General features: G+C 37.6%; 1 protein-coding gene across 1 annotated transcript in view; it reads right to left on the bottom strand.

The window, feature by feature from the left end:
* Positions 1 to 25,695, bottom strand: part of BIO2 (Radical SAM superfamily protein) — a 34,227-nt gene extending 8,532 nt beyond the window's left edge. Inside the window, exons 1-3 of the mRNA XM_090001713.1 lie at positions 25,233 to 25,695; positions 24,033 to 24,212; positions 22,144 to 22,250 (exon numbers count right to left, since the gene is read on the bottom strand). Coding sequence (XP_089857839.1) covers positions 22,144 to 22,250; positions 24,033 to 24,212; positions 25,233 to 25,424 — 479 coding nt within the window. The 5' untranslated portion in view covers positions 25,425 to 25,695. The remainder of the gene's footprint in view (positions 1 to 22,143; positions 22,251 to 24,032; positions 24,213 to 25,232) is intronic.
* Positions 25,696 to 25,976: the final 281 nt, after the last annotated feature.

Here is a 25,976-nt window from a genome sequence, read left to right as displayed (position 1 = left end):
AATTGATGCATCTACAAAGGGTGGTTTTGATTGGTTCAAAAGGGATGAGTCTCATTTTTTGCTACTTTTATAAAAGGTTTGGTCACTTGAAGCAATCACGGTTTACTCTAAAGAAAAAGAAGTATCATTGTGTTAGAAAGACCAAAGTTATCGGAAACGCCTAGCCAAGTGGGGAAGCGCGCTTCCCCGAAGTGCGTTTAAGAAACGCGAAACGTCACTCTTCTGAAACGCATTGGGAAGCGTGCTTCCCGACACTTCCGTTGCGCTTCCCCCTCGCTTCTGCCCTTTTTTTATTTTATTTTTTGTATTTTTATTTTAATTTTAATTTTAATTTTTTTTTCTCTTTTTTCGCTTCCCCCTCGCTTCCTAGGTGGCTTTCGGTTCGCTTTCTAGGTCGCTTTCGAGACGATTCTTGATTTGCTTCTAAGTCGTCCCACGCTTCCCGCTTCCTAAAATTTTGAAAGTACCTCGCTCCCGCTTCCTCGACTGGCCGTCACGGGAAAGACTGCAAAGTCTAAAGATATTTTTGCTTCCTATGACCCGTGTGCATCATATTCCTTCTGCAAAAAGCTCTTCAGATCCTTTGTCTACTGCCAAGTCAAATACTTTTAAGTAGATTCAGCAGCTTTCTATTGGTACAGTTTCTTCTTCTTCCTCTTCTTAGCCTCTCTCCTTTGGTATTGCTTTTCTTGGTTCTTTGAATGCTTCCTCAAGTTGGCTAATAGAGTCAAGTGAATCATGTCATATGATTGCACAAGAGTCTATTCTAGTGAATTGTCATCCTTGCAGTGGCTCATTTGACACTTCAGATGGGTCCTCGATGAAAGTTTCAAATGTTGGATATGTTACTTCCACATCTTGTCCTTATAGCAACTTGAATATCTCTCTAAGTGTTTCATGTCCCTATAGCTATAAATCTTTTTTTCGATAAATTGCTAAACACAATTGTAATATAATATTTCTATTGTGGATTTTGTTGTCCAGGATCAACTCTCATGAAGGACTGGGATTGAAGATAAGAAAGGAGATTTGTATTAAGTAGACTTGTTAAAAATGTAAATATATATATATATATATATATATATATATTATGTGTAACTAAGTTAGTAACTAGGGTTTAGAATTTTTTAATTTTTTTAGTTTGTATTAAACTAGTCAACATGTTGACTAGTCAATACAAGAGAGCCGTTGGGAGCCCAACAACTCTCTATGAGTCTTCTCCTTTGTATATAAATATGGGGCATAGCCCCCACTCCATGTATTGTCTTTTAATGCAGATTACAATCAATAAAATCACTATTTTTTATCTTTTGTTCTTGAACCCATTTAGTGGGTATTTGTGAGTGAACCCTTTTGTGGTTCTTTGAGTGTTTGTTTCGGTATTTTGGTGGAACTCTTTGAGTTTCCATTGTTGGTGATTTAATGAACATCTTTGAAGGAACTCGTTTTCTTACATGGTATTAGAGCATGGTGATCAAGCTGAAATTGTTTTCGAAACATTGGAAAGTGTGTCACTTTAAATTTGAAAGTGTTGAAGCTCTCTTGTAATTTCTATTCTAAGTGCTTGTTAGTGTTGTGAAAAGCGTTGAGGCATAGGGAGGCGCTCCACCAAAATCTGAGGTGAGGCGTAAGGCGCAAGCCTCAATTTTTTTTTTTTAAATCATAATTTTTACATTAAAATATAATATATAAGAATCTATTCTTAATATTTTGACTATGTTGAACACATCCATGGAATCATATTTGGCCAACACGACCTTCGTCGTATGAGCTTCAACTAAGGGGTTTGGAACCAACAAAGGATAGCAAACATTTTCCCTCATGTATATATTTCATTTGTGCTTGGACTTGGACATGGACTCGATTAACTTATATCTGGTTGGACCTTGGATCCATTATAAACCAGACCCGCTTAACTGGATAGTCTAATAAGGGGAGCAGATCAGGTCATGCTGAACATGATCGTTTTTGCTCATGCTGACATCGTGGCCATCTGATTTGCATTTTAAAAAGCTCAAAAGTCAACAAAACCACGTGGCATTCATCCAAAATGCAAACAGACGGCCACGATGTCCGCATGGGGAAAACGCTCATGTTCAGCATGACCTGATATGCCCCCCTTTCCTGTGAACCGCAACGTCACCATCACCATAACTCATGGTTACGTACGCTTTCTTCCTCTGACTGAAAATTTTATAAAACATAATTTGTCTGCAATCTGAAGGCTTCCAATCCCTAATTTCCATTATTTAATCTTATTTTCTTCATTCTTTATAACAATCCCAAATCCTGAATCCCTATCCTTCTGTAGTCTCTTCGCCCATACCGAGTTCGTTGTTGTCCCTTCTGATCTCCAAAGCAAGATAAAAAAAGGAAGAAAGTTTTTTCCTTCTCTCCGTTGCTCGATTCCCATGAAGAAGGCCGGCAGTCGGTGAATGAAATGGAGGCAATCGGCGATCGCTTTTTCTCCAGACTCTTTTTTGCTTCCTTCATCCTCCTCCTCTTCCTCTTCGCAGCGAATTCGCCAAAAAATTTCGGGTCCAAGGCCACGAAACTTCCTGACGATGAAGGTAAGTGTTTTGCTCCCTCTCTTTTTCTGTTTTTTCTTATTTTTTCTTCTAATTTTGAGGTGAAGCTATCGCCTAGATCCGTATATTGTTCCCTACACTCGAAATGATGAGGCCATTGCCGATGTTTCCTATGGTGTCGACGTTTCGAAGCATGTCGATGCAGTAGATTTGGATAGCGACCCCATTTGACCTAAACAAGGTGAGGCATAGGCGTGCCTCGCCCTGAGGCGTACACCTCAAGGCGTATGAGGCGTGCGCCTCAGGGCTTTTGCGCCTTATTCTTGCGCCTCAAGGCACAAAGCCCCTCGCCTTGAGGCGAGGCGTGCTTTTTGCGCCTTGAGACACGCTTTTAATAACACTGGTGCTCGTAATTGGTGGCATTTGCTTGGTGGTAGAGTGCTCGTGACTTACACCATTACTCTCATTCTTTTCTCTCCTCTATTCTTTTCTTTTTTTTTCACCTTTGTAAAATGGATGATAATGATAATGTTAACATAAAACCTATTAAGCTCAATGATTCAAACTATGTAATATGGGCTTCAATTATGAAGCACCTTATATGGAGAAAAAGGTTATGGGGATTAGTGGATGGGACCGATCCGAAACCTAAACTAATCCATATCAAAGTAGAAGGTGAAAAAGCGGTACCTTTTACAGAAGTTGAGAAAAATAAGATAATAACCATTTATAAGAAAAAGTGGAAGGAACGGAGAATGGGACATGCCAAGATTATGTTTTGCCTCATTAGTAGCGTCGACATTAAGAAGTGTTCAAGTCTTGCTAAATTCGAACATGTAAACAATGCATGGGATTATCTTAAGAAAATGTACTCTCTTAAAAATATTGCACATGTGTGCAACTTACAAGATAAGGTTCAGAATATGGTTTAAGGAGATAAAAGCATTAGAGAATACTATAATAGTTTGTCCGAATTATGGGAAGAGTTGGCTCTTCTTGAACTAAAGTGGCATTGTCCGGAAGACATAGAACTCTGTCAAAATCAAATAGATACGGAGCACTTTTTTCAATTTATTAATGGATTGAGATCGGAGTTTGAATCCCCCAAATTCGCTCTTTTTCATCGAGGGAAAGTCTCTTCGATAGAAGACACAATAGAAGAATTAAGTACGAAAGAAAATAGGCTTAAAAAGAGAATCTCCAAAAGTGATGATGACTCAATTCTAGCCGTATCTAGACTGGAAAACTATGTTCAAACTATGTTCGTACCAATAAACCCCCACACTATGGAAGGCGAAATGATGAGAAGCAAGGCAATGAGTATGAAAGAAAGAAAGTTATTTACTCCTATTGTCGTGAACCGTGACATGTAAAAGCATAATGTCCTAAATTGAAGAAACTTTATGAGAAGAAGGTTGCATCATTTGGACCTCCACAGGAGACGAGTGAACCATCTATTGAAAATATGTCCTTAACACAATTAGTGAAGGCTCTTCAACCTCTACTCAAAGGATCATCTTCATCTACTGGAGTCACGGTCTCTTCCTTCGGCTTCTCCGATCCTGGTAAATCTCTTTGGCTTTTTAACTCAGGTGTCTCTTGAAAGTTTTTCATCTGTACCTGTATTGAGAAAGAGAGAAGAGAGAGAGAGGGAGAGAGAGAGAAGAACCCAAAGTGGCGATTGCGGCTGTCACGATTTTCTTGATGAAATCGTGACCTAATGACTGTATTAATATGCTTAAGTTTACATTGTGGGTCGGGTCGGGTCGGGTCTGGTGTAATATCCGAACCCGGAGCAAAAGTAAAAATACAAGTAAAAATGCAGAGGACTTATACATGAATGAACTCGGGTCTGGTATAGGATCCAAACCCGAAACATTGTTCACCTTTTTCACCCCCCCTCAAGTTGATCATGGTTATAGACCATGAACAACTTGCCTTTAAGCACCAAAAAACGATCCTTTGTTAACCCTTTGGTAAATAGGTCTGCAACTTGTCTTTCAGTATTGACGAGCTCAGGATCAATCTCTTTTTCTTCAACTTTCTGTCTCACAAAGTGTTGGTCAATCTCAATGTGCTTAGCACGATTGTGATGTAATGGATTGAATGACATGTTTATAGCACTTTGGTTGTCACATAGCAAGATAGTGTGGGAGATCTTTTCTCGTACTTCAATTAGTAGATGCCTGATCCATGTGGCTTCGGCAGTAGCAACAGCCATAGATCTATACTCAGCCTCAGTACTTGATCTAGCGATAGCCTTTTGTTTTCTACTGCTCCAAGAGACTAACTAAATTTCTTTTAATGAAGGCACAATATCCTGATGTAGATCTTCGTTCATCAGGATCTCATGCCCAGTCTGCATCACAATATACAGTGAGTTTGTGTTCATCTTTGCCATATGGCTGCGGTGAGTATATCAATCCATCCCCAATAGTCCCTTTCAGATATCTAAGGATCCTCTTGACGGCTTCCATATGTCTAGTACGTGGCGCATGTATAAATTGAGATGATTAATTGAATAAACAATATCAGGTCTAGTGAATGTGAGGTACTGTAACATTCCTATTATGCTTCGATACCTGGTGGGATCATCACACAGATCTCCATCATGAGCGCTAAGTTTTTGATGAAGCACACTCGGAGTTCCCAGAGGTTTGCAGTCTTTCATGGCTGCCTTGCTGAGAACATCTACGGTGTACTTGTGCTGAGTGAGTGTCAAGCCATGAGCCTGATTATCAACTTCTACACCAAGAAAATAGCGTAGAACTCTAAAATCTTTCATTTTGAACCTCTGACCTAGTAAGTCTTTTACTTCTTGGATGTGGGCCGCAGAGTTTCCTGTGATAACAATATCATCGACATAAATTAATAATAGAGTGGTCACAGTCTAACTTCTGAAAATAAACAATGAGTGGTCCATCCAGCATGGAACGTGAAAATCCATGTTTTTGAATCTCTAGCGAGAAGCTATCAAACTAAGAGCGAGATGCTTGCTTCAGACCATAGATAGCTCTTTTTAACCTGTACACATGAGTTTTACAGTTTTGTTCTTGATATCCAGGAGGATGCTCCATGTACACTTCCTTCTTCAAGTCCCCATGCAAGAAAGCATTTTTTATATCAAGCTAACTCACCTTTCATCCATGTTCAACAGCCAGAGAAATAATAATTTGAATTATTCTCATTCTTACAACCGGAGTAAAAGTCTCATCATAGTCTTGCCCTGCTTCTTGAGTGAATCATTTTGCCACGAGCCTTGCCTTGTATCGTTCAATGGTTCCATCCGGCTTGTACTTTATCTTGTAGACCCATTTACATCCAACAACATTTTTGTTAGGTGGTCTGGGAACAACTTCCCAAGTTTCACATTCATGCAAGGCTTGCATTTTATCATTCATTGCTTCTACCCACTTGGTAGAAGTGGTTGTCTAGTAGTACATAGTGGGCTCATCTTCCTTATTGAGGGCAGTTAAAAAGAGTTGAAGATCCAAGGAAAAGTTGTTATAGCTAACCCACTTGTCAATGGGATGTCGTATGCGGTTTGATTTTCTGACCTCAAGAGTATGAGAAGGAGTCGGATTGCTGACTGAGACATGATCTAAATGGCTTGATGTTGTCGGTCTCTGTCTAAAATAGACAATGCCTTTGTATTTGCTCGGTACTTCCTTTGAATTCTGTGGCCCCAACGTCCCAGTGTTCTCAGACATCTCTTCTTCTTGCTGCACGCAATCTGATGAACATGCTTCATTAGAGCCAGCAAAAAGTTCTGAATTCAACCAAGGATGGTAAACTTCAGTTGGTATATTCGTTGCATCAGCTCTGTCATCAAAATTTTGTTCATCAAAGACAACATTTCTTGAGATTCTAATACGTTTGTTGGTGGGATCATAACACCTATATCCTTTGTAGTCATCTGCGTATCCCACAAACCTACACTTCTGGGCCTTGTCCTGAAACTTGTTTCTCAGGGACTGATCAATATGCACATAGCAAACACATCCAAAAACATGCAGATCATGATAACTAGGATGAGCTTCAAAGAGACAGTGATAAGAAGACTTATTTTTCATAACGACCATGGGCAATCTATTTATCACATGCATGGCAGAATGAAAGGCTTTTGTCCATAGGTTGATGGGAAGATTACTCTCACGAAGCCTACTCATGGCACTTTCAACGATATGCTTATATTTTCGTTCAGCAATCTCATTTTGTTGAGGAGTGTGAGGGCAGGATACCCTTCTTCCTATTCTGTTATTTCAAAGAAAAGAAATAAAATCACGGGATGAAAATTTCTCACCTCCATCACATTGGAAAAATTGAATGGACTCAGAAAAATGATTTTTGACCAAGGAAAGGAAATTTTGAAACAAAAAGAAGACTTCTGACTTATTTTTTATGAAATATATCCAAGTATATCGAGAATAACTATCAACAAAGATTAGATAATATCTGTTTTCAGACCCAGAGACAATTGGGGCGGGTCCCCACACATCAGAACAAATAATCTCAAAAGGTTTTGAAGCTCTCTTATTAATGGAATGGAAAAGCAATACATGACTCTTGCATGAAAGACAACTAGAACATTTATGACGGCTCTTATCCCCATTAAGACTTTCTTTTGGAATGAAATTATTAGAGACAAGTTTCTCAATAAAATGACTCTCACAATGTCCTAACCGACTATGTCATAAGAATGGCTTATTACATTCAGAGATGCTAAAAACATTGGCAGAAGAGGATGAACACGACTCTAATGAAGGCTTCGAAATCAGGTGAGCAGGGCGAACAGCATGACATGGAGCTTCTTCAAAGACATACATGTTGCCTCGTCTCTTTCCTTTAGCGAATGTTTTCCTCGTGCGTAGGTCCTTGACCTGCACAGAGAAGGGAGTGAATTCAACTGAAGCATTATTATCATCAATAAGTTTGGAGATGGAGACAATATTTTTCTTAATGTCAGGAGCATGATGAACGTCAGAAAGAGTAAGAGTGGAATGTGACATGAGAATGACAGTCTTTCCAACATGAGAAACAGGATGGTGGGATCCATCTCCAGTGACAATCTTACTTTTTTCGAAATAAGGAATAGGGTTAGAAATTTTACCTGCATCGCCGGTTACATGAGTTGTTGCCCCTGAATCAACAAACCATGTGCCTTCATCACTCTGCTTCAATTTTAACTCTGACAAGGTAGATATCAACAAATCTTTAATCTCTCCACTGTCTCTGGTATTTGTTAACTTTCTTTTGGTTTATGTCTGTGGACTCTTTCCTTTATTCTCTAGATTATGCCAACAATTCGCCTTGATATGCCCATTCTTGTTACAAAGGAAGCAAGTAGGAATGGATCTTGGTCCCTGCGCATGAGCTAACATGTTTGGAGTGGGAAGCAGACCACACCCTCCGTGTCCACTTCGCCCTTGTCCTCCTCGTCCCCGTCCTCTACCATAAGTTACTTCTGTGGTCAAAACTTCTTGAGTATTTGGATGATTATGAGTTTCTTCAGAGAATCCCTTCAGAGTAATTTCATACTGGATCAATTTGGCTCATAGCTCATCGAAGGTAGGAAGAACAGGAAGGCACAATAGTGAAGTGACTATCATATTGTAGTCAGATCCCAATCCACTCAGAGTTTGTTGCACCATGTCATTATCACTAACGGCACACCCTATAACTGCAAGTTGGTCTGTGATGATCTTTGTCTTGTTCAAATATTCCATGATGGTCATAGAATCTTTTCTTAGCAACTGAAATTCCCTTTTTAGAAAAACCACCCTTGCTTGAGAAACCTGCGAATACGTCTGAACCAGTCGTTTCCAGAGTTGTAGCGTTGTACAGTTGTCAGGAATGGCAACAAGAATCTCTTGAGACAGAGTTGATGTGATGTATGCAACAACTGATTGATCTTTCCTTTCCCAATTGAGAAATTCAACATTTTTGACATACACGATTGAACTCGCTCCTTGATCATCTTTTTCTTCTCTCGGGACAAATTCTGGTGGGACTGGAGTGGTTCTATCCAGGTGACCTAAGAGACCTTGACTCCTTATGAAAGGAATAATTTGTCTCTTCCAAATCAAGAAATTTGAGGTGTTTAACTTTTCATAAACAAGCTGGTTGAGAAAACTTGAAGAAAGGTTTGATTGAGAGTGATAAGAATCCATTGAGAATGAGAATCAAGAGGAGTATCCACGGAAAATTTCAACCTTTTTTTTTGCGGAACAGAGGGTTGTAAATTGTCAGAAGCTGAGGATGCAGGAACTGATATTCAACTTGTGAAAACTGATATTCAACGTGTGAAAAACACCTTCACACGTTAAATATACCTCTCCCTTTTGACAAGTGTAGAAATGAGTAATCAAAGGATAGATTGCACAGCAAGGCAATGAGAAATCATGGGAAAAACTGTAGCATTTGAATATGCAGAGATAGATTTGGAAAGGTAGGGCAAAAGAAGATCAAACAATGAATAAAAGTAATTCTCGTGAATGGATTCACGTGAATCGGTTCACGTGAAATCATGTAGCCCCTCTTTTTTTTTTTGCACGATCTGGGTTCACGTGAATGGATTTCACGTGAACCACAGATTGACAGAAGTAGTCCCACGCGAGATGTGAGAAGACAGGGGACTTTAGAAAAAAAAAAGATAATAGATAAGGAAGGAAAGAGATGAAGAAGGACAGAAGGCGAGTAAGAGAGGAACGAAGAACCTTGGATTTCAGATCGTCGACTCTGCCGGAATTCTTTTTCAGCCTTTAGGGGATTTAGGCTCTGATACCATGAAAGTTTTTCATCTGTACCTGTATTGAGAAAGAGAGAAGAGAGAGGGAGAGAGAAGAACCCAAAGTGGCGATTGCGGCTGTCACGATTTTCTTGATGAAATCATGACCTAATGATTGTATTAATGTGCTTAAGTTTACATTGTGAGTCAGGTCGGGTCGGGTCTAGTATAATATCCAAACCCAGAGCAAAAGTAAAAATACAGAGGACTTATACATGAATGAACTCGGGTCTAGTATAGGATCCAGACCCGAAACATTGTTCACCTTTTTCACCTCTTTTTATATGACACAAAATAGCGATATATTATCCGAATGTCATAATTCAAGTGGGTCAAATGTTTTCATCGTCGATAAAACATCTCTTAAAATAAAAGGAATAGAAAATTTTGAAAACATTTCTTAAAACTCAAAAAGATTTTGTATTTCAAAACTTAAATATATTCATAAACTAAACTTAAATCTTTTATCTGTTTCCCAATTATCAAACCATGGATGTAATGTTTCCTTCTTTCGTGGTTGTCGAGTGCAAGATCGTCAGTCAGAGAAGCTGATTGTGGAAGGCCATAGAAAAGGAGGCTTATACTACATGGATTTTTTGGAAATGCCCAAGAATATATTTTATTGCAATGTTCAAAATTTGGATTTGGATCTATGACATAAGAGACTTGGTCATCCTAGTATATCCAAGATCTAGTTTTTTCCAAAGATGAAAATTTTTTGTAATTTTGAAAATTTTACATATAAAAATTGTATTCTTGGTAAAATGAAAGAGATTACCATTTCAAGAAAGAACTTTTGTTTCTTCTCGACCACTTGAGTTAATATATTCAGATGTGTGGGGGCCTGCACCTGTTATATTAAAGGGTGGTTTTATGTATTATGTAATTTTTGTGAATGATTTTACGAAACACACTTGGATTTATTTCCTTAAACATAAGTCTGAAGTTTTCTCATATTTTCAAATATTTTATAATTTAGTCAAAAATCAATTTAAGAATAATATTTTTCATCTTTCGCATTGATTCGGGAGGAGAGTTTTTATCAAAAGAATTCAAAGATTACCTAAACCTATACAGTATCACACATAAAAATCATGTTTTTATACCTCTCAACAAAATGGTTTAACTGAAAGGAAGCATAGGCATATTATAGAAACAACAAAGACTTTACTTATTACAAATCAAGTACCTAAAGATTTTTGGGTTGAAGCCACATTAACTGTAGTTTATCTTATTAACAGAAAATCGTCATCTTCCGTAAAAAATGCATCTCCTATTGAAAAACTTTTCAAACAAATCCTAGATTACTTTAAATTAAGGGTTTTTTATGCAAATGTTTTGTTTTTACTAAAAAAAATGACAAACTCTCTCCTTGTGCTATTCCTTGTGTTTTTCTAGGATATGCAAATAATCAGAAAGGTTACAAATGTTTTGACTTTAAAACTAAAAGGTTATATGTTTCAATGAATATATCTTTTTTGGAAAAAGAAAGTTTTTTTGAAACTGAGAAAACTAAGGAAATAAATGAGTATTTCTTTTTGTTGGATTTTATTTCAAAGATTGGTGATTGTGATGAAGACCAAGAAGTTAAAAATGATGTAATAAGTGAAGAATCATCTCATAAAGATCATGATTATATTCAATATTCCACGCGTGAAAATTTAGAACATCCATGTGCTCTTGAAAAATATACCAATAATGAAAAATAGGGAAAGATACAAACCAGAAAGTCATCTAGAGTGTCAAAAAATCCCTGAAAATTTTGTGTCCTATGAATCATTTTCACCTAAGTATCAAGCCTACATTGCATTAATGCATTCCTATATAGAACCTTTCAACTATGTTGAAGCAAAGGAACATCCTGAGTGGGTAGAAGCTATGAGAGTGGAATTAGATGCCTTAGAAAAGGCGAATATTTGGGCTATTCAAGACATTCCACCAGGAAAGAACCCTATAGGTTGTCGATGGGTGTATAAAATTAAAACCAAGAGTGATAGAACTCTTGAAAGGTATAAAGTCAGATTAGTTAACAAAGGATATTCCCAAGAGTATGGAATAGACTATGAGGAAACCTTGGCTCTAGTTGCTAGAATGACCACAGTTAGGACCTTAATAGCTCTTTTCTCTATAAAAAAATGACCTATATATTAAATGAATGTTAAAAATGTGTTTCTCAATGGAAGCTTGGCTTAAGAAGTTTATATGAAAACATTGCCTGGCATAGTTATCCCTAAAGGAAAAGTTCTTCGCTTAGACAAGGCCTTGTATGGTCTTAAACAAGCACTAAAGGCTTGGTATGATAGGTTTAGTTAAGTTATACTTGATATTGGATTTCAATCTTGTCTGGCTAACACAACTTTGTTTGTTAAGATTTCTGATATAGGTATTATTATTCTTCTCCTTTACGTAGACAATATGATTATCATTGGCAGTGATAAACAAGGAGTTGAAAACATTAAAAGGCTTCTCAAAACACTTTTAAAATGACTAATTTGGGTTTTTTTTTTTTAATTCTTGGTATAGAAGTTGCTTATTCTTCTAGAGGTTATTTGTTGACTCAATCTAAGTTTGCTTTAGATATTATTGACAAGTCTAGTATCTCATATGATAAGAAGGTCGACACTCCTGAAGTTGTTAATAGAAAAATGAAGATTGATGATGGAGAACCACTTGAAAATTCAACACCTTATAGATAACTTGTTGCAGTATTGTCATATTTCTCAATTACGAGACCTGACATTGCGCATACAGTTCACACAACAAGCCAATTTCAGCATGCTCTTACCATTGTTCATATGGGAGTTGTTTTGCGTACTATTAGATATATTAAAACTTTTGTTTTTCAAGAACTTTTCTTGTTTGCTTCTTCAGTCTTAGATTTAATTGCTTATACCGATGCTGACCGGAGAGGAGGTCCAAATAACCAACACTCAACTACTAGTTTTTGTGTATTTTTAAGTGAATCATTGATTTCTTGGAGGTCTTACAAGACTCATTAGATTTGAGCTGTCAAAAAAGACTTGAAGTTTAGGAGTAGCAGCTTTGGACGAGTCTATGTTGTGGCATCAATGACTTGATCATATTCTGTCAGATCATGTAAAGAAATGTGAGAGTTGTAGGCTAACAGAAAGTCGTGTCTTACCCTTTGGCCCGAGGAGATAGAGCTTTTGATTTTGTTCATTCGGATGTCTGGGGTCCTTCAGCAATTTTGTCTAAGGGTAGCTCTAGCTATTTTGTTACTTATATTGATGATTATATAAGATTTACTTTGGATCCATCTTATAAAGAACATGACTGAGTTGTTTGAAATCTTTAAAAAGTTTTATATTGTGATTGAAATTCAGTTTTCTGCTAAGACTAGAACCCTTCGCTCAAAATCAGAGGGGGAATATATTAGTTATGTGATCCAATGTTTCCTACCAGAGTAAGAGATTATTCATAAAAAATCATGTCCATATACACCTTGGAATAATAGAGTTACAAAGAGGAAAAATAGACATATTTTGAAAATCACCAAGGCTCTCAAATATTCTAGTTATGTGTCTAAGATCTCCTGAGTTGATGTTGTGTGTATGGCAATCTATCAAATTAATCATATGTCATATGGAGTTCTTAAAGGTATCTCTCATCATCAAAAGTTGTATGGTGTTGCACCCAATTCCATTTCGTTTGGTTTGTTTGGTTGTACTTGTTTTTTTTGTTACCTGAGCACTATAGAGATAAATTTTCCCTCCAAGTTGAAAAATATTGTTTCTTTGGGTTTCCCTAGTAGATAAAAGGGTTATAAATGTTATGATTTGGTTGGAAAGAAGATTTGGATCTCTAAACATGTGTTTCATGAGTATACACCATATTTTTTTTAGCTTAAGGATGAGGAGAGTGATGTTCATTTTTCGTTTTGGTTCCATTTCCAGTAGATGAAACACTAATGTACAACTTGAGTCTCAATTCCTACATAATAGGTTTGGCCAAACCTATGATAGGAGACAGGAGGGTGTCCTGTTAGGATTCAAACTTAGAGGAGGTCGGTCTTGCGGATTCCGACAAGCTGGGCGTGAGGCACGGCTCACGGGAGAGACACACACCACTAGGGGTGGCAATTTCTGACCTGACCCGCCAACCCGCCTCTTAGGCGGGTTCGGGTTGGGCTTAAGCCAACCCGTTTAATAAACGGGTCGACCCGCGTAACCCGTTTATTAAACAGGTCGGGTTCGGGTTGGGGGTATGCCAACCCGCCAACCCGACTGACCCGTTTAATAAACGGGTTAGGCGGGTGGGTCAACCCGCCAACCCGACCCGCCAACCCGACCCTCCAACCCGACCCGTCAACCCGACCCGCCAACCTGACTACCTGCCAACCCGATCCGTCAACCCGCCAACCCGACCTGCCAACCTGACCCGCCAACCTGAAAACCTGTTTACCTGACCCAACCCATTTATTAAATGGGTTGGCGGGTCGTGTCGGGTTACCTGTTTATTAAACGGGTCGGGTTCGTGTTTGCCACAGCTGACCCGTTTAATAAACGGGTCGGGTTCGGGTTGAGGTATGCTGACACGCCAACCCGCCAACCCGACCCGATTGCCACCCCTACACACCACGTGAAGGAGGAGTGGGCAGCGTTGGGGGAGAGAGAGAGAGAGAGAGAGAGAGAGAGATCTGTCCTGGATGGCAGCACCAGGATGAGTGTGGTGGATGGGGGGTCGACGGTAAGGGAGGGAGAAAATGTGTTCCCTCCGGGTCAATGATGGATGTAGAAGAAAAAGCGAGGGAGAAATTCAAGAACCAAGAACAAGAACGAAGCTCAAAGGAAACTCTCAATAAACTTTATTGCCAAAAGACTTGAGCTATATATCTATTTATAGATTACAGAAAGGGCAAACAAGTAACAATACAAGGGGCATCCCAGCCTAGATGGGACTCTAGGATGGACGTCCTCCAAAGTCCTAGCTAGGGAGGCTTCTCCTCTTTCTCACAGTCCCAGCCTGGAAAGGACTCCAGGCTGGACGAGTCTCCTTTCTCACAATTCAGCTTGGAAGGGACTCTAGGCTGGGCAGGTTTTCTGGAAGATGCCTTTGAGTCAGGTCGAACCTGGGCTGGTCCGTAACAATCCACCCCACTCAAACTCGTCTTGTCCTAAAGGCAAGAACTTTGGGTACTCTGCTGCCAGCCGGTCCTCCTCTTCCCAAGTCGCCTCGTCTACACCGCTTCTGATCCACTGACTTAACACCTCCGTGATCAAGCGACCATCCTTCCTCTGTCTTCTTTTCCTGAGTACCCTAGAGGGCTGCAACAAAGTATCTCCCAAATTGGACAGGGTCGAGAGCCCATCCGTTGGCTCCCCTTTATATGGCTTATGGCATAAAATATGGAACACATACGATACTCATATGATCACCATAAAAAACCCGGTGAGAGTAGAATTTGTAGCAATTAGATATAAAAATGCCTTCCTAAATAGGGCTTTCAATGAGGTATATATGGAATGGCCACAATGGTATTGTGGATTCACAGGGTAAAGTTTGCAAATTGAGGAGAGCTTTATATGGACTCAAACAGGCACCTCGGGCTTTGTTTGAGAAGTTCAGTTCTATAGTTAGATATCTTGTTTTATAGCAGAGCTATTATGATCTAGCCATGTTTGTATTGTGTCATATTCTTCTCGAGAAAAGTGTATATTACTTTTATATGTTGATGATATAAACATTATACCTTTATATGTTGATGATATAAACATTACAGACGATTTGCAAAGTGGATGATACCAAGAAGAGGTTGACTAGCATTTTTTAAAAGAATGATCTAGGAATTCTAAAACATTTTCTTACTTTAAAAGTTGCATAATCAAAGAGAGGATTTTATTTGTCTTAGCATAAGTATGCAACAAATCTTGTTATAAAGGAGAGACTAGCAGATGGTTCTAAAAAAATTAGTTCTCCTATATAAGCAAATGTACAATTGATATCTTTAGATAGAGGGGAGCTAGAAGATCCAATGTTATATAGGTAGCTAGTTGGGAGCTTGATATATTTGACTATATTCAGACGAGATATTAATTATGTTGTCCATGTGGTCACTCAGTTTATGAGTTCTCCCAGTTTAGCTTATCGTGCTAGGGTACTTTAAATCATCAGATATGTGAGAGACACTATGCATCATGAGATATTTTTTTTGTCCTCCATAAATCTTAGTCTTTTATGATGTGGACTTTGCAGGCTCTACTCGAGACAGTCTCTCTACTATTGGATTTTGTATTTTTTCTAGAGAGCTCCCTAATCTCATGGAAGAGTAAGAAACAACAAAGAGTTGTATTATTTATAGCTGAAGCAGAATACAGAGCTATGACATAAGTTACAACTAAGATTATTTGGATAAGATGGCTATTAGGAGAGTTGTGGGTTCCTATGAGTGAACGAACCTTCTTGTATTGTGATAATATGAGCGCCATTCATATTGCAAAGAATCCAGAGTTCCATGAAAGTACTAACCATATTAAAATAGATTGTCACTTCACTAGGAGAGCTTATGAAGATGGAGTCATTTCACTTGAGCACGTGGGCACTAAAGATCAAATTGTGAATGTGTTTACATAGAGTCTTGCTCCTTTGCATTTAGTTCATTCCTTTCCAAACTTGGGATGATTCCTCTTGCATCATCTCAAGTTTAAGGGGGAGTGTTAATTTTGATGTAATATATGTATTACTATTTTGTGTGCTACCTTGCTATGTATATTATATATTTCATTATTTTCACGGTATTATTGTATTTTTTAAAAGTATTGGTGTAGCCAATTTTTTGTCTTTTAGTGAGGTAGAGGTAGAGTCAACTATTTTTTGTATTCTAGTGAGGTAGGGGAAAAGTTTCCTATAGATTATTGTATCTCTCTCAATTTAGAACTAATGAAGTTTCTCTTCGCATCTTCTTCTTTGTCATCTATCTCATGGTTGGAATCCTATTTCTTTGATACTCTACACGTAAGAAAATCTATACTTGATAATTCTGTTAAATACTTAAATTATGTAATCAAATCATGTAATGCTATATATATATTTTATATATATAAGGTAATACATATACATATAATAATATATATGTATATGTATCTACTTATTATATATAAAATATATATTCCTATTATTTAGCCATAGGGGTAGTTTAGTCATTTCTCCAATCTTGCGCATATTCATTTTTCGAATATGCTTGTATTTTTGCGTTTTATTTTTTTCCTTTTTTATTTTTCTTTTTCTTTGACCAAAGTCAAATGTACCTTGGGGGGCCCACTCTCATAGACGTTGGGCCCTTTCCAACAGTCACAATTGTGACCGTTGGAGGGGCTCCAACGTCTATGAGTTGGCCCCTCCAAGGTTCTCCTCATTGTGTATAAATAGGGGCATTCCCCCCTTTGTATTTTTAAGGCTTTGGGATTTTAACCCAAGCTTGTGTTAGTGGAACTTATGACTTTTGGGTTCGTAGTTGTGCATTTGTGAGTTTGCGTTGTGCATTGTGTGCACAAGTGTTTCAAGTGTTCTTGTTGGGCGTTTGTATACGCATTTATTTTCAAGAATATTGCAATATTGTTCATAGTATCTTGTTGGAGATACTTTCACATGGTATCAGAGCCTCGTTTGAAGAAGGAGGATTGTGCGTTTCTTCTCTTTTGAAGAGTCTCGAAAAACGTGCATTCAAACTATTGAAGTTTGGAGTGGATCATCTCCTTCGGGCAATATTTTAGAAGCCTCTTTTGTCAAGAAAGAGTTGAAAAGCCTTTGAGGTACGTATTGTTTTTTCTAATCTCTCCTCTCTAATGGGTGAAAAAGACTCATTTCTCTCTTGGGTTCAAACTCAATGGGTCCAACTATCATGTTTGGGCCGGTAACATGGAAGCTCACATCAAAGGAAAAGGGCTTTGGGACTATGTCCAAGGCTCGATTCCTGAACTGGAACCCAAGATAACTTCCATAGAAGAAGGGGAGATAAAAATTCTTGAAGGAGATGAAAGAACCAAGGCCCTTAAAGAATATATGAAAAAGCATGAAGAATGAGAAATGAGGAATTTTAAAATCCTCTCTTGGATATTTTCATCCGTAGAAACGAGGATCAATGCAAATATCATAAAGTGGAAGGCTTCTCAAGCATGGGATTATCTTGAGAAAATGTATACCTCTAGGGATTTATCCCATAAATACCATCTCCAAAAGAGGACGCTAACGCTTCAACAAGGAGAAATGTCTATTAGAGAGTACTTTGTCGAGTTCTCTTGTATTTGGGACGAGCTTGCTATGCTCGAACCAAAATGGAGTGGTGAAGCCATAGAGCTTCGTCATAAACAATTGGAAGAAGATAGATTTTTTAATTTTTTGAATGGGCTTAGGCCCGAATTCAAACAAATCTGATTTTCTCTTTTATCTGCTTTCTCTTCTCTCCCTCTTGAAGATGTATTAACTAAGTTAAGTGGGGAAGAAACTCGGATGTGTATAAGCAAGAATACCCCAAGTGTATTAGCCACACCTTCAAATAATGAAGATAATGAAGGTGTAAATGTCGTTTCAATACCGAGAAACAACTTAAAGACATACAAGCCTCCTTATTTCAAAAACCAAAATCCAAGTGGACAAGGAGGAAGGAGGGACTATAGTAAGCTTACTTGCTACTTTTGTAAAGAACCAGGGCATATCAAACCCATGTGTCCAAAGTTAAAAAAGCTTCTTGTCATGGCCACTACATCTCAAGAGGGCCCGTCATCGTCAAATAAAGCTCTCTCTCTTCAACAAATCGTACATGCCCTTCACCCCCATCTAAAAGGGGCCACTTCCAGTGCGGACATGTCAACCTCCTCTCCCCCCGGTAAGACTTCTTGGCTTTTAGATTCGGGTGCTTCATTTCATATGACTCCAAGTTTTAATTCTTTTTTCGAGTATACAAAAAATCCCCTTCCATCCTTTGTTTCCACCGTGGATGGAACGTCTCTTGAAGTAAAAGGAATGGGTAACTTTGAAAAACAAGAATTTTTTATTCCAAAAATTAGATTTATACCCAAATTAAACTTAAATTTACTGTTTGTTTCTCAACTCTCTGATCATGGGTGTGATATAAAATTCTCATCTAACAAATGTTGAATATAGGATCGCCAGTCCGGGAGATTGATTGGGGAATGCTCTAGGAAGGGTGATCTTTACTATGTCGATTCCCTTCAAGTTTCAAAGAATCCTTTTTGTAATGTTGTCCAAAAAGATATTAATGTATGACACAAAAGACTTGGATATTCAAATATTGTAAAAATTTCCCATTTGCCTTTTATCAAAAGTTTATGCAAAAGTGATTTCACTTGTAATGATTGTATACATGGGAAAACGAAAAAATTGTCTTTCTTTCAAAGATCTATGTTTACAACTAGACTGTTTGAAATTATCCATTCTGATGTAATGGGGTCCGGCACCAGTTTTATCAAAAGGTGGATTCGCTTATTATGTTATTTTTGCTAAGGATTATATGAGATATTGTTGGATTTATTTTCTTAAACACAAATATGAAGTTTTTTCAACTTTTAAAACCTATCATATGATGATTAAGAATCAGTTTAATGGGAATCTCAAAAATTTTAGAACTGACTCAAGTGGAGAATACCTTTCAAATGATTTCAAAAACTACCTTGAAAATTATGGTATTCTCCACCAAAGATCTTGTCCAAAAACCCTTCAACAAAACGGGTTAGCAGAAAGAAAGCATAGACATATAATAGAGACAACCCGAACTTTGTTGGTCTCTCAAAATATCCCAAAAGGTTTTTGGGCTGAAGCAGCTCTTACATTTGTTTATCTGATAAATTGGCTACCCTCTAAAAACTTGAACAATATCTCGCCTTTTGAAAAACTCTATACTAAAGAACCTGACTACAATCGATTAAGAATATTTGGTTATAAATGCTTTGTTCTTACTTATAAGAACGATAAGCTCTCACCTAAAGCGATTCTCTGTGCTTTTCTTGGATATTCTGAAACCCATAAGGGGTTTCATTGTTATGATATCAAGAATGACAAGTTGTATGTCTTCAGAATTGTGAGTTTTCTGGAAAATGTTAATGGTTTTGAAAAAGGTGAATCCTGTGAAGATAACATGGATTATTCTTTCCTATTTGAAATGTTAGCTCAAGATGATGACAATGAAGATAGTGATTATGGTGACATCAACGAAAATGAAGATAGTTCCCCTGCTCCTCCCTTGGTACCTCAACACAGTAATGAAGAAAATTTAAGAGAGCCTATAACATATATCCATAGAGATAGAAGTAATTTCAAGAGTACTATTGAAAAATACAGTGAACCTAGTAATTCTAGTTCAACAAATGATGATCTATGAAGAACTGAGAGATGTAGAAGAGCACCCTCTAGGTTTGTCTCATTTGATTCTTTTTCACCCAGATATAGGGCTTGTCTTAGCACTATTCACTCTTACTTTGAACCAAGAAATTTTGAGGAAGCTAAAAAATGTATAGAATGGCAAGAAGCTATGCAAAATGAACTCATTGCTCTTAGGAAAGCAGAAACATGGGAATTTCAAACTCTACCTATTGGAAAGAAAACCATAGGTTGTCGTTGGGTATTTAAGGTTAAGACTAAGAGCGATGGATCTCTGGAGAGATACAAAGCTCGTTTAGTTGCTAAAGGATATAGTCAAGAGTATGGAATTGACTATGAAGAAATTTTTGCGCCCGTTGCTCGAATGATAACTGTCTGATGCCTCATCTCTGCTGCCTCTATCAATAAATGGAACATCTATCAAATGGATGTTAAGAATGTTTTTTTGAATGGTGATTTGAATGAAGAAGTTTACATGGATGCTCCACCTAGAATAGAGACTCCAAAAGGGAAGGTGTTTCGCCTTAAGAGCCCTTTATGGCTTAAAACAAGCTCTTAAGGTTTGGTATGATAGGTTTAACTCTATAATGATAGAAAATGGTATTTTATCTTGCTTTACTGATACTGCTTTATTTGTTAAGAAATCTAATGCAGGGATTGTTATTTTACTTCTATACGTGGATGATATGCTTATAACCGAAAGTGATTCTAAAGGGGTTAAAAGCATAAAATCAATTTTAAATGATAAGTTTGAAATGTCTGACTTGGGTTTTCTGACTTACTTTTTGGGTATTGAAGTAACTTACTCTCATAGAGGGTATTTTTTGTCTCAAACTAAGCTTGCGTCTGAGATTATTGACAGGTCAGGTATTACTGATAATAAGGTTTGTGAAACTCATGCTATAGTAGGAGCTAAAATAAAGATTAATGATGGTGTTCTCACTGATCCTACTCCCTACAGACAGCTTATAGGATCGTTGATGTATCTAAGTATTACAAGACCAGATATCTCACATGCAGTTCATACGGCAAGCCAGTTTCAGCATGCACCAACCTCCGTTCACATGAGTGCTATCTTACGAGTCGTAAGATACATAAAGGGCATTTTAAATAAGGGAGTTTTCTTGTCCTCTTCCTCTGATTTAAAATTAATTGCATATACTGACTCCGATTGGGGAGGTGACCCAAATAACCGTCACTCCACCACTGGTTTTTGTGTGTTCTTAGGAGATTCGCTGATTTCGTGGAGATGTAAGAAGCAGCAAAAGGTGTCCCTATCATCAACTGAAGCCGAATATCGTGTCATGGCGACTACTACTATGAAAATTGTATGGATCCATCAGTTGCTGGAAGATATGGGGATCACAATAGAAGGGCCCACCAAACTATAAGGGTCCACCAAACTATGCTATGACAACAAAAGTACGATTTATATTGTTAAGAATCCCACTTTCCATGAGCGGACCAAACACATAGAAATGGATTGTCATTATGTTCGTGAGGCGTATCTCAAAGGAGTTATTGACCTTCCATATATCACATCAGAATATCAGTTGGCGGATTTCTTCACTAAAGCTTTGTGTGCTCCGCGCTTCAACTTCCTTCTTAGCAAACTTTCGGTCATCCTACCCTAAGTTTGAGGGGGGTGTTAAATTATGTAATCAAATCATGTAATGCTATATATATATTTTATATATATAAGGTAATACATATACATATAATAATATATATGTATATGTATCTACTTATTATATATATAAAATATATACTCCTATTATTTAGCCGTAGGGGTAGTTTAGTCATTTCTCCAATCTTGCACATATTCATTTTTCGAATATGCTTGTATTTTTGCTTTTTATTTTTTTGCTTTTTTTATTTTTATTTTTATTTTTATTTGACCAAAGTCAAATGTACCTTGGGGGGCCCACTCTCATAGACGTTGGGCCCCTTCCAACGGTCACAATTGTGACCGTTGGAGGGGCTCCAAAGTCTATGAGTTGGCCCCTCCAAGGTCCTCCTCATTGTGTATAAATAGGGGCATTCCCCCCTTTGTATTTTTAAGGCTTTGGGATTTTAGCCCAAGCTTGTGTTAGCGGAACTTATGACTTTTGGGTTCGTATTTGTGCATTTGTGAGTTTGCGTTGTGCATTGTATGCACAAGTGTTTCAAGTGTTCTTGTTGGGCGTTTGTATACGCATTTATTTCCAAGAATATTGCAATATTGTTCGTAGTATCTTGTTGGAGATACTTTCACAAAATCTACATAGAATTCTAGCATAAGAAAGGTTACTTGGTCCCAGTATGGTAACAAAATTAAACAATTATATGGTGTGGGAAATACCAATACCAAATTATCTGAAATGGGAGGGGGGCACTTATCTGGTTTGAGTTAATGTCTCTAAATTGACACACGCCACATAACAAAAAACAAACTCTTGTAGATTATTATTCCAAAGTAATGTCTTATAAGCATACCGTATTTCTTTGACATATTCAAGAATTTGGTTAAAATTGGTCTTTCTACCCACTGTATCTCTCCATGCAGCTCCCATGCAGAAACGTGTGCTACCAGCCTCTTTTGCCTGCAATATGCCAAGTAGAAAGAAACTGGTATAAGACTAGAAACAAATATTCTTCAAGAGAAACTGGATGTTCATACAGAGTTGAAAATGGAAAAATCCTCATTCAGCTGACATTATAACTGTCAGACATCTTTCAATTGACCTCATGGACAATCCATCAGAAGAATGCTGCAATAGCATGCTGGAAACAATAAACCTTGGATTGTTCCAAGCATCTTTTTGTATGGTTGTGGCATCATGTATTACTAATGGCATGAAGATACAAACTTTTGTATTAAGGAAGTACCTTTACATCAACCCATTCAATGATTTACAAACAAGAATGAAAGTGAAAAACAAGACACACACACACACACACACACACACACACACACACACACACACACACACACACACACACATACACACACATGCATGTGTGAAAAGAAACGGAATAACTTAAGCCTGCTAAAAGATCAAGCCCTCAAGCATGTTCACTCCATGCAATAAATGTAACTTAAAGTTACTACCCAATGTGCACATGATTGTTACCAAGAAGCTATTGTGACTTGTGCTTGCTAGCTTTTTTAACCAATATATGCCAACATGATTATTAACATATGCACATTCTTCTTTTATTACTGCTCTAAACTTGCCATCTACTGCATACACAGGCAACCAAGCAAACCTAAATATAGTAAAATAACATATAGAACCAAGATCCTAGCTTTCACCAAAGACTGGACTTATATTGGCAAAACTAGCTCAGTTCTGCAACCAGTTAGAAACATAGTCAACATGACCACCTTCTCCAAATACTGCCAAGTCACACAACGGTTTCTTGCTACTGAAATAAAGTAGTTATACCTCATGATAACAAAGTGGCATCTTTCATCAATCTCATACTTGCCAAAAACATAAAGCTGCATCCTCTACTTACAAGGGCATGAGGGGACAAATTCCAATAAAGAATATCATATATTTCTTCCATATTATTAGGGCCTTCTCAATAATTTTTTTCATATTTCCAGCAAGAATCAGGGATGTGCATTCCTTTCAGATTTTGATGTTTGTAATATTTCTTCATGTCTTAAAGTTTAAGTTGAGCACTTTAATCTATTCTTCAGTAAAACAAAACCTATACTGTAAAATGCAGAATGTTCTAAGGAAGATGATGGATGATTTTAATTAAGCAAAAAGGCATTAACTGTGTCAATGCCATGCTTTAAAAAATCTAATATAGCACTATTTTAAGTGAAGAACTTTTTTCCCTTGCTCTTTGTATATTGCCTTTACTTTGCAAAAAAGGAACCAGAAACAAGCCAGTTAAATTCTACTGCACCACCTAGTTGTATTGTTGTAACTGGACTTCCACTACTTTTCTGTGAAAGTCTATGACAATAGCATGTTTTAGGAATTCAACGTAGCAACAATGTAGATGAACTTATTTCCCTTGCTCTTGTATATTTCTTTTTCTTTCCATAAAAGGAAGTAGAAGCATGCCAGCCAAATTTCACTGCACTATGTAACTGCATTATTGTAAGTTTGTAACGGGATTACACTATCTCTTTACGAACATATATATCACCTCTTACTGAAGAGTTATACAATACAGTTTTACAGTTTTCATTTTTCCAACTTGGAGAGACTTAAAGTCGGCATTAGATGATGGTACACCATTCAGTATTATATATGACTTACCCTTATAAAATTAGCGAAGCAAATGCAAGACAGTGACTTTTTCTGTTCTGATGAAGCAAATGCAAAACCATATCCATGCTGATACGTATAAAAAAGACTTACCTCCCTTGCAGCTTGCAGGACTGCATCTTTATTCATAAGCCTCTGACCTTTCAGTCCAGTGTCATACTTAGAAGACTGCGGGCAGTACGCACAATCTTCACTACAACCACCTGTCTTAATAGAAAGTAAGGTGCATTGTTGTACTTCCCTGAAATTGTGAGTGTGCCGATGGACTTGTGCCTACAATATGAAATTTGTATTAAATGGATATCCTGATACATGTGAAACATCTTTTATTCAAAAGAATTTCATTTTGAAACATTTAGAAACACTTTTGTTCAGTTGCACATCAACCAACCATATTAAGGGCTATATCCCAAATAAAAAGTTAAAAGAATCGTGGAGATCTAATTTTGCTGTTGTAGAGAATCATTATGCTCATCAGCTACAGATTGCCAAATGTGCATGAAAAAGTATTGCAACCATGGTTCAAGAGTGATAAAATACAATGTACAGTAGTTTACTCTCCAATCAATGCATCATCGTCAAGAGATCCATACTCATACCACTCACACTCCCAAAGCGCAAAAACATGAATTGATATTTAGTAAGAAGCATAAACTGCTCTCATGCCAGGTCACGAATGTTATTTAGCAGTAGAAAGGAGGGCTCAACAACAGTAAGAACAGAAAAGGGCCTCTCAAGAAATAAACATCATGTGCATCTTACTCAAGAACCATTCGGCAAAGAATCATCACCATAACAAATATTCTTCTTTTAAACCAGTCAAAATCTCATTCATCTTGAACTACAACCTGACTGTTTTGAAAAGGAAATCAAAACGTAGGTGGGTGAAAATGATGGAGATTGAGAACTGAACATGGATCGTGGTAAAGAGTGCGAGAGGAAGAACATTAGAGTGAGTATAGTGCAGAACTCGACTCGATGCTTCTCATTCTAGTCATTAACACTATATATTATATATAAGAATTATCTCAAAAGGGCTATGAGATACAGGAAGAAAAGAATGCCAAAAATGAATGAAGTATAAGACATCCCAAAAGTTAAAGATCAAAATCACAACTATAAAAATGGTGAATCTCTTTCTGGGAACAAAGTTCACATACCATGATGAACAAGAATAAGCATCACCAACATGATTTTAACACAACCCATTTGTTAGCTAACGATTTCATGTTCATATACACGACGAATTTCCATTTTGATGTAAGAAAAATAGAGGAAAAAACGCAATCTTACTCCATGGAAGATCAAATCCAGAAGAGGGGAATCATAAATATCTCGAATAGACTTCCTCGTCCAGTCGTTCCTGGGGCCTTCTCTGATGGTTCTCTCGGCCTCAATGGCAGCAGCAGCAGAATACGAAGCAGAGAATGAAGAATGCGATACCAATCTAAATGGGAAGAGACGAAGAGATCTCGTGAGGAACATATCTTCTTTCCTCCAAAAAGAATGAAAGCAATGGGAAAACGAGATGTGGGTGTTCGGTTTTGGTCGCCAAAATTGCTTTTTCTTCTACTTGCTCGTCTTCCTGACGGAGATTTCGAGGAGAAGGAAGAGAAAAAAAGACGCTTGAGGTTATGGGGGAGAAGCCGCAACGCCTTCTCCAACTACCCTCTCACTCTCAAGAGACACTTGTTGCTCAGTGGCACCACTCTTGTAATACCTCTTTTATCTCTCTCGATCTCGATCTCGATCTCGACGGTTGGCAACATAAAATATATAGGGACCATGTCGGACCTACATGTCTTCTCTCACTTCTTGTTTTTATGACTCCCGTCTTAGTTTGTGACAATGTATGAGTCGAGACCATGATTTTTTTAGGCTCGGTAAGCGATGCAAATAGACATTGTAAACGGAGTCAAAAAAAAAAAATCGTTAGGAAAAAAGGGGATGATGATTGCTTTATCAAGTGATGGGTTTTGATGTCACGGTGGCATCACAACTACTGGGTATCGATTTATCTAAATCGCAACTACATGA

Source organism: Nuphar pumila, chromosome 3 (assembly GCF_984573655.1).
Source record: "Nuphar pumila chromosome 3, dmNupPumi1.hap1.1, whole genome shotgun sequence".
In the NCBI taxonomy this organism is placed as follows: Eukaryota; Viridiplantae; Streptophyta; class Magnoliopsida; order Nymphaeales; family Nymphaeaceae; genus Nuphar; species Nuphar pumila.
The sequence above is the reverse complement of the archived record's forward strand: the minus strand, read 5'-3'. Positions and strand labels throughout refer to the sequence as shown.